This window comes from Gossypium raimondii, chromosome 7 (assembly GCF_025698545.1).
Source record: "Gossypium raimondii isolate GPD5lz chromosome 7, ASM2569854v1, whole genome shotgun sequence".
NCBI classification, from domain to species: Eukaryota; Viridiplantae; Streptophyta; class Magnoliopsida; order Malvales; family Malvaceae; genus Gossypium; species Gossypium raimondii.
The window spans coordinates 13848448-13857688 of NC_068571.1; the positions used below are offsets into that span (position 1 = coordinate 13848448).

Sequence of the window (9241 nt, forward strand, 5' to 3'; positions counted from 1 at the left end):
ATTTTAATTTTGAAGTTATGTTTTTTTTTTTTTTTTGAAACTTTACGAAGTTATGTTCTTAAATTCCAAGTGAATTCCAGAAACAAACACAAACATGCATTCGACAACACATTGAATTTCAGGAAAAAATGTTGTAAAAATCTAAGGTTAGAGAATGGGAAAATCAATAATTCCCATGAAAGAGCTGATAACACTAATAATTTTACAATTTAATGCCTAACCAAAGACCCAAAAAAAAAAATCATATTTTCATTGCATGCATGTTGTTCTGCCAAGCTCAAATTAACCAGTGACCAAGTCCATGCTACTTGCTAATGCAAGTGAGCATCTATGTGTCACCTAATTTCAGAATCTGTTCTTAACTTCAAAACAGCTACAGATAATTGCAAAGGAACAGTATAGTTAAATGCTATTAACAAATATTAGGCAAGCAAACACATGGCTTAGCAAGCATCTATGTTTTACCTACTTTCGGGGTAAATGTTGACAAGGGTATATGTATATGTGTAATACGATCATGCTCAATTTTTACATATCTTAGCCTCCGAATCATGTCCAAATATGTTTGATACACAAATATTATATTTCAAGGGAAATGAAGAGTTTGGGTATCATGGGTAATGAGTAAACAAGCATCTCATTCAAAATTGAAGCAAACTCACAACACGGATAAACAAGTTCGATATGGTCGTCAAACTCATCCTTTTTAGAAGGACTTTCAATTTAAAAGAAATAAAGAAGAAGAAAAAAGTACAAAGCCTCAAGTACAACTACATTAAATTTTCTAGAAGACACTTAAAAACACACACGATTATCAAACTAACAAACACCGTGCAAATTCTACAACAAAACAAACAAATAAACATAAAGTAAATAGTAAATCACCACTACAAGTTAAAAACCGTTGAAGAGAATACTGTTTAATGTCCAACACTGACTTCAGTGAATGCGGAAGTCTTCACCTTAGGCGGACGTCCCCTAGGCCTAACGGAGGCCGACATCATAGTTGTGGAGCTGGCAGCTATTCCCCCTTCGGGTCGAGCCATCTTCCTTGGCCTTCCACGTGGTTTCCCACTCCCAGAAGGCTTGGGGAACCTAAGGGGAGCATTGGGGTTCTTAGGAGGGCGGCCCCTAGGCCTTGCAGAGCTTAAAACCATACCAGGTGGCAATGGGACCTTGGGTTTTGGAGGCCTACCACGGCCACGCCTTGGTGGAGCGTTCGGATCAGCTTTCATGTAATTGTTTTTCCAAAACACAAGTTCCCCACTTTCTTTCATTATATTAAGGTGGTGAGAAAGGAGAGTGGAATGGCCAGCAGCCAAATCTCCGTACTTGGACTCTATGTATTTGGATATTGAGGTCTTGTTTGAACCATTCTTGTCGTTTAATGCTTCTATGGCATTAATAATTAGCTGCATGATCAAATTAAAGACGAGTTATTTCGATTTTCAAGCAATTTTTAAGCTAGGTAGCTTAAATTTTATGCTTAAAAGTGGAGGAAAATAAGTCAAGAAGTTACTATGATGTAAAATTACAAACGAAAAATAAAATCCTCATGAGATCGACAGAAACTTCTTTGATGAACATCAAAACTGCAGCCAGAAAAAAAAATGAAAATGAGAAACAAAAAAGGAAATATAAATTTTCTGACAATTCTCAAGGCAAAGTGTCTTTTTAAAAAATATATAAAAAGAAAATATCAGAAAAAAATCAATGAAAATGAAGAAATTTCTGCAAAAAAAATTTGAATTGAAGATGAGAAAATAAAAGAGAAATATTAAATCAGTAAAAAAATTTAAATTACATCAAAATCCATGAAATTTGAGGTTGAATGAAAATGGGTTTCTTTTATATTCCATCAAAAAGTACACACACAAAAACTTTAAAGATCAAAATTTTGATCATCGACTTATCATTAAGAAAAAAAAAAAGAAAGGAAAAAATTTGTGAGGAGTGAAGATGTGTACCTGTGGGTAAGAAGGAAGTGAGGGAGGGTTATTGACCTCTTCAGTAGCCATTAATTTTGCAAAAAGAATAGCGAAAATGAAAGAAAAAATTCCTTCAACAAAGCTTTGAACTTGAAAGGGCTGTCAGTCCCCAAAAAATCTCTCACTTCTCTCTTCGGTTTTCAAAATTTTCTACACTGAAAACTAAAGCCCAAAGCCAACACAGCTTTAGATACTGTTTGATGATCACTTTGCAAAGATGATATTTTATTTTGGATAAAAATGGACGGATGAGATTCGGTTCAGACGATTAGAATAGGGGTTCACTTGGATCGATGATGTGGCGGTATTATTATTTCTTCTTTCTTTTTAAAGGGAAATCACTAGATTATCCATTGTCTCTCTACTCTCTAGAGTAGTCCCCATTTTGCAATTGGTCTTAAGATTTTAATTTTAAAATATAAATGATTAAATTTCATCGAAAATATTTAGCCTTGTGCTTGCATAACTCTAGGTTGTCATAATTTTCCGTTTAACCATAAATTTTATTAAATTCATAAATTATATTATACAAAATTAAATATATATTCATTAGTATAATAATATGTTTTCAAAAGCGGGTTTATATTTACATCATCAAATACTTTTGTTAATTTACCGTTAAAGTCAATTTCATAATTTAGTTATTTTATTGTTAAAATGTGGTTGGTTATTGACGTGATATATTATAATAATAAATTTAATTTTCAATATTTTTATTTTGTTAATTTAGTTATAATTTTTTTAAATCAATTAATTTAATACTTAATGTTTACATATTTTGACAATTTGATCATGATTCTAAAATTAAAAATATATGAATTAAAAAATCAAAACTAAAATCAAAATACATAAGGGTAAAGTATAGAAATAATCACAAAACTATTCAAATCAAATTTTTTGTCACCAAACGTTCATTAACAGTCATTTGAAATTTGACGGAAGTGTTAATGTCATTTTTTTATTGGTCTAATAATTAATTTAGCACTCTAATGTCCACAAAATCTATCCATTTGATCCTAAATATAAAAAAATAACAATTTTAGCCTTCCATATTTACAAATTTTGTCATTTTAATTTAAAATTAAAAAATCAATAAATTTAGCTCACATCATTTACAAAGTGACAAATTTTGATTTTAAAAATTCTGTAAAATTTACAAGATCTACAATTTTTTTAAAATTTTGATATTAATCAAAATGAGAGCACTATTTACGTTTATATGTTGGTTTGAGTTAGAAAGACAGGAGGATAAATGGGAGATTTTGACAATAATTAAAATGAGAGCACCATTTTAGTTTTTGACAGGAGAATAGATAGGGGATTTTTCAATGGCTTGCTTTTAGTTAGAAAGTGGATTTGGATCTGGGTTTGTTGATCGGGTTAACTATGTTCAAGAGATGGGAATTGAATTCAAGGTCAATTTGTGGATTTCTTGTATTCTTGGAACCCATATATACTACTTTACAGCATATTTGGTTGGTTGTAATACTAATACATTACAGCTGAATTCAGTGGGCCCATCACTAAGCCATTGTTTGGCTGGCTATAATGAGCTATTACAGCCCTATTCCATATGGGATTGTTCAAGGCAAAATTGTCGTTTACAATTCGATGGTCTCCCCACAAAATAATGATTCAGCGAATGGGTGGGTGAAAAATTAGGTCAAACTTTCAACTTTACCATAATTTCTTTCTCACGTCTGAAGCATTTTCCTCTTTTTTTCATTCTTCTTCCCATTTCCTCCCAACCTTATCTCTTTCTTTTTCATGCTTCTATCCTCACCAACCCTATCTCCATTTGACAAACCCTAACAAGGCCTTCAATCTAAGAATCATTTTTCTAACTCCAAATGCCCTCAACAAGGCCTTCTCTTACTTTCGATTGAGGTGGAAACTTGAGAAGAGAAACAATCGGATAGTGGTTCGATGTGAGCAGTCCTCCCTCAAGTAACTCTTCTCCCATTTTGATTTCCTTTTTTTTCTAATTTTTTTGTTAAATTAGTAGAAATAATAGGTTTCTTTTTAGTTTTGAATATTGATACTGGTTTTATATTGCTAAACTTTAATGTCCCTTTCATGGTGTTTTGATAGTGATTCTTGAATTTTGATAGTGATTTTTTTTCTAATTTTTTGTCTTCTTGCTTGCAGTACTAACTAGAATATTAAATATTTACCAAAACCCATAAATTTTTCTAATTTTTTTCTGATTTTTTTCTTGGTTCGTAAACCCGCTCATTGCACTTAATTATAAAAAATGTAATTTAGTGCACTTAATATATTATATAATATAGTTTTAATGCTATATCTGCATGAGGATGGACCATCTTACCATATTGAGAAAAATATATATTATGCATATATGTGTGCTCAAATCATTGGTGATTGCTTACCATAGTAAGTCAATGATATTATATTTAATTTAAATCTAATTTGATTTAGTATGCTTCGTTCATTTATAATTTCAAAGTTTCAAATTTTTAATATCGAATTGGTACAATGGATCTCGAATATTTAATATTTAAGTTTGTAGTTGTAATTTTCTCTTGGTTTTCTTTGTTATTAGTCCGTCCCTACATTTTGAAGGCAACAGATAATTGAGTTTCTATTTTCTAAGGTTGTATAGTTATTCTCCTTAAAAACTAATGAAAGCATGATCATATTTTGTACCTATCTTCATCTATTTAATGCAATTTAAATTAAGGGTATCGTTCATAATGTTGATAGTTGATTGGACAGAGACATTATAACTTAATCACCAGTCCATCGTAAGATTTTTGTATTGAGTTACAGGAAATCGTTCATTACCCTCATTTTTCCACTGGTTTTGATCTATTTTCATTTATTCAAAAGCTGCAGATTTTATCTGGCATTTACATGGTTGATAAGGACATTTTCTTGGAATGATTAGTTCTTTATCCATTTCTATTCTCATTTTCCAGGTTTCATCTATTTGATTTCTTCAGAAGTTGATAGTGTTCATGTTTCTCTTCTGACAACTTATTTTTTTCAATGTTTCTCGATGCTATGTTCAGTTGTAAGTAATGCATGTTGTATCTTATCATGATTTATTGAATTATTATGGTTTTGAACTTCTAACATTGTGTTTCTCATTCTTCCTTGTTTGGCTGCTCATAAAATTGAGGGAAAATGGGTATTTAACTACTTGATAGAACTTGTAACATTGTGTTTCTCATTCTAGTCTAGTCATCTATGCAAGCCTTTTTCTCGTTAGCATGTAAAAATATATGAAAAATTGAAATCTAGATTCATTTTGGCTAATGTACTTATAAAAATCTTTAAACTATTTTACCTTCTATTTAAACAAACCTTCAAATTATTTTTGTAGTTAAATGATTTTTACTCATAAACCCTTTTGATTTTGATATTGAAGTAAAAATATTTTGAATATCTAGATCCAATCTAATTTCTTATTGATGTAATAGAAATTATATACACTTTAACATCAATATAAAATTTAAAAGATCAATCAAAATTTTCATGTATTTGAATGATGATATAGCTAAGTAATTTAATCCTTATACAAAAATGTTGGTGCAAACAAGTAAAATTGATAAAATGCGTTCAATAAGAGTTCAATGTTGGAGCAAACAAGTAAAATGTTTGTCGAACATGGCATTGAATAAGAGTAATCCAAGCAAAATGAACAGATAGTAAGGGTTGCTGTTGTTTAATACTATTGTTGTTCATTTTTTTTACCATGTAATCTTACGAAACTTGCATTTCTAGTTGTCGAAACCATCGTTTTTGAAGAACAAAAAAAATTTTAGTTGTCGACTTAAAAAATTGAAAATTGGAGTCGCCACCGATCCTTTATTAGGGTGTGATCGGTACACTTTAAAACGATTTAGGTCTACGAGATTTGAGAAAATAGGTTCGGGAGTCGGTTACGCACGAGGAAGGGTCAGCGCCCTCATAACGCCTAAAATTGGTACCGAATTGATTGTTTGATGTCTTAATGTTAAAATTCTGAAAAGATTATAAGATACGATCCTTTGGTGAGAAAACTTTAATGGTAATACGCATTCATTTCGAAGAGATAAATTGTCACACTCAGTGAGTTAGGGTGCAAACATTCAATCTTCGAAATTAGATTTATTCCTTTTTAGAAGAACATGTGCTTTTTAGAAGGATACTTGACTATTTAAGTCAATTGAGAAATCCGAATCCAGTAAGTTAGGGTTCATTTTCTCGAAATTCTTAAACATCAAACATTGCCTTTTATCTTAAAAAAACGAGATAACAAAATGTTGTATCCAGTAAGTTAGGATCAAACATTTTGAAACCTTAAGAATTTTATTTTAATAATCATGATTTTAAAAAAATGGACGCTTGATCATCTAAATTCATCGAGAAGAGTCGAAGCCCAGTAAATTAGGGCCTAATTCTCTTTTGTGAAAGTTTTATTAGTCCATTAATCATTATTCCAATGCAACATGTTTGCAAAAAGATCATAACAATGGATAAGAATAAAGTTGGTTCTGATCATAACTCGAAAGAAATAAAATATCGAAGATAGCGAAAGAAGAATAACAAAGAAGTTGATTGAGAATGTGTATCTCAACAAAAAGAAAAAGGTATTTTCAAGAATAACACATTCAATAAAATAAGAACTAGGTGCCCCAGTTATCGCAGCTTGAATTTCTCTGTACAAACTTTCTGAAGACCATTTTGAGTTTGATATGTGTTTAGGAGATCTGCAATACTCTGTCAATACTCCAAGATGTCGTATACCCTTTCTTATTGGTTCAGGTATAGCAAGATCATCATATGCCCTAATCAAAATTTGAGCAGCTCAAATCACCTAATGCCCCATTCCGATCAATATTTGAGCCGCCCTTTGGTCTCAATGCGCCCTTTGCGGGTTTTCACCTTAGCCTCTCCAAATCTTTTTTTTAGGAAGCAAAGCGCCCTTTGCGGGTTTTCACTTTGGTCCCCTTTTCTTTCAAGTGAAGTATTTCTTGACGGAATCTGCGTTTACGAGGTTTGACAAACTTTTACCATCCATCTGACTTAGGATCAAAGCTCCACCGGAAAATGCCTTCTTTACAACATAAGGACCTTCCCAATTTGGCATCTATTTTCCTCTAAAGTCTTTTTGCATAGGAAGAATCTTTTTTAGGACCAAGTCTCCTTCGCGAAATTCTCTGGGGCGAACCTTTTTATTATAGGCTCGCATCATTCATTTCTGGTACATTTGCCCATGGTGAATGGCTCTTAACTTCTTTTCTTCTATTAGGTTCAACTGGTCATATCAAGATTGGACCCATTCGGCTTCGTCCAACTGAGTTTAGATAACATCCGTAGAGAAGGGATCTCAACTTCAATGGGTAATACTGCCTCCATTCCATAAACTAGAGAAAAAGGTGTTGCCCCGGTAGAAGTTCTAACAGATGTTCGATAGGCAAGGAGAACAAATGATAACTTCCCATGCCAATCCTTGTAAGTTTCAGTTATTTTCCCCACAATTCTTTTAATGTTCTTATTGGCCGCCTCCACTGCACCATTCATTTTTGGACGATACGGTGACGAGTTATGATGTTTGATTTTAAATTGGCTGCAAACCTCCGCTATTGTGCTATTGTTCAAATTCAACGCATTGTTGGATATGATTTTCTCAGGCATTCCATATCGACAAATGATCTCCTTTTTCAAGAACTTGCTGATTGCTGACTTCGTGACATTTGCGTATGAAGCGGATTCTACCCACTTGGTAAAGTAATCAATGACTACAAAGATGAAACAATGCCCATTAGAAGCCTTTGGTGATATCGGCCCAACAACATCCATACCCCACATGGAAAACAACCATGGAGAGGTCATGACGTGAAGTGGTGAAGGGGGTGCATGCATCTTGTCTCCATAAATCTGACATTTATGACATTTCTTGGCATAATTAATGCAATCTCCTTCCATAGTGGACCAATAGTATCCAAATCTCATGATCTGTCTGGCCATTGTGAAACCATTGGCGTGCGTCCCACAGATACCCTCATGGACTTCCTCCAAAATTTTCTTGGCTTCCACGACATCCACACATCTTAACAGTACTTGATCCTTCCTTCTTTTGTATAGCACTTCCCCATCTAAGACATATTCAATGGCTATTCTTCTTAGGGTTCTCTTGTCATTCTCTGTTGCTTGACTAGGGTACTCCCGATTCTTCACATACTGTAGGATACTCTGATACCAAGGATGATCATATTTTCCCTCCTCCTCAATACTGTAGCAATGAGATGGGGTTTCATAGATACTCATCTGAATAGGCCTCATTACCTCAAATATGTTCACCTGAATCAACGAAGCTAGAGTAGCCAATGCATCAGCCATTTGGTTTTCCTCTCGTGGGAGATAACAGAAGGTGATATCGTCAAACTCATCAACCAATTCGAGGACCAGCTTTCTATAACTGATTAACTTAGGGTCTCTATTTTCCCATTCCCCTTTGTGTTGGTATATCACCAATACAGAATCCCCATACACTCTTAGCATTTTGATGTTCCGTTTAATGGCTGCACGAATGCCCATAATACATGCTTCATACTCTGCCATATTATTTGTGCAATCAAAGTCCAACTTGCTAGCCACAGGGTAATGATCTCCACTTGGGGATACCAAGACTGCCCCAATTCCATTACCCGTAGCATTTGAAGCTCCATCGAAATTTAACCTCCACACGTGATCCCTTTGAGGATTTTCTTCAGTGTTTGCCACAAACATCAAGTCCTCGTTTGGAAAATCAAAGTTCAAAGACTCATAGTCCTCCAAGGCTCTACTAGCCAGGAAATCAGCTATTGCACTCCCCTTTATGGCCTTCTGACTTACATATACTATGTCAAATTCAGAGAGCAGGATCTGCCATCTAGTCATTCTCCCGTTTAAAGCAGTTGATCCAATCATATATTTTAAAGGATCCAACTTTGAAATCAGCCAAGTCGTATGATACAACATATATTGCCTTAGTCTTCGTGTTGCCCAGATTAAAGCACAACACAATTTCTCAATTGATGAGTATCTTATTTCACAGCCAGTGAATTTCTTGCTGAGATAGTATATTCCCTTTCTTTCTTTCCCGTTTCATCGTGTTGGCCCAATACACATCCCATGGAATTCTCAAACACCGTTAGATACAAAATCAATGGCCTATTCGGACTTGGCGGTGATAGTACTAGAGTATTAGCCAAATATTGCTTTATCTTGTCAAAAGCCTCTTGACATTCCTCATCCCAATCGCC

The 9241-nt window shown here is 33.5% G+C and overlaps 2 protein-coding genes across 3 annotated transcripts; both read right to left on the reverse strand.

The window, feature by feature from the left end:
* Positions 1 to 685: 685 nt before the first annotated feature.
* Positions 686 to 2214, reverse strand: LOC105800898 (HMG-Y-related protein A). 2 transcript variants are annotated; one of them, XR_008197597.1, is made up of 3 exons: positions 1968 to 2214; positions 1520 to 1592; positions 1263 to 1412 (listed from the first exon to the last, which is right to left on the reverse strand). XR_008197597.1 is itself a non-coding variant. In XM_012632265.2 (2 exons), exons 1-2 carry the CDS (start codon positions 2016 to 2018, stop codon positions 921 to 923), a joined length of 543 nt encoding a protein of 180 aa, XP_012487719.1. In that variant the 5' UTR covers positions 2019 to 2190; the 3' UTR covers positions 686 to 920. The 2 variants fall into 2 exon arrangements, 1 of the variants encoding a protein (XP_012487719.1); XM_012632265.2 differs by lacking the exon at positions 1520 to 1592 and having other exon boundaries at positions 686 to 1412; positions 1968 to 2190.
* Positions 2215 to 7758: 5544 nt separating this feature from the next.
* Positions 7759 to 8876, reverse strand: LOC128042498 (uncharacterized). The gene is made up of 3 exons (XM_052633850.1): positions 8645 to 8876; positions 7973 to 8551; positions 7759 to 7874 (listed from the first exon to the last, which is right to left on the reverse strand). The coding sequence occupies exons 1-3, from the start codon at positions 8874 to 8876 to the stop codon at positions 7759 to 7761; spliced, it is 927 nt and encodes a 308-aa protein (XP_052489810.1).
* Between the last annotated feature and the right edge of the window lie 365 nt (positions 8877 to 9241).

What these genes read in the sequence shown, in the direction of transcription:
- LOC105800898 (XM_012632265.2), bottom strand. Translation starts at nt 2,018, where the DNA reads ATGGCTACTGAAGAGGTCAATAACCCTCCCTCACTTCCTTCTTACCCA. An exon ending in CACTTCCTTCTTACCCACAG is followed by an intron (nt 1,413 to 1,967) that starts GTACACATCTTC and finishes TTGATCATGCAG; the next exon opens with CTAATTATTAATGCCATAGA.
- LOC128042498 (XM_052633850.1), bottom strand. Translation starts at nt 8,876, where the DNA reads ATGACTAGATGGCAGATCCTGCTCTCTGAATTTGACATAGTATATGTA. An exon ending in TGGAGCTTCAAATGCTACGG is followed by an intron (nt 8,552 to 8,644) that starts GTAATGGAATTG and finishes ATAATATGGCAG; the next exon opens with AGTATGAAGCATGTATTATG. An exon ending in CTGTGGGACGCACGCCAATG is followed by an intron (nt 7,875 to 7,972) that starts GTTTCACAATGG and finishes CATAAATGTCAG; the next exon opens with ATTTATGGAGACAAGATGCA.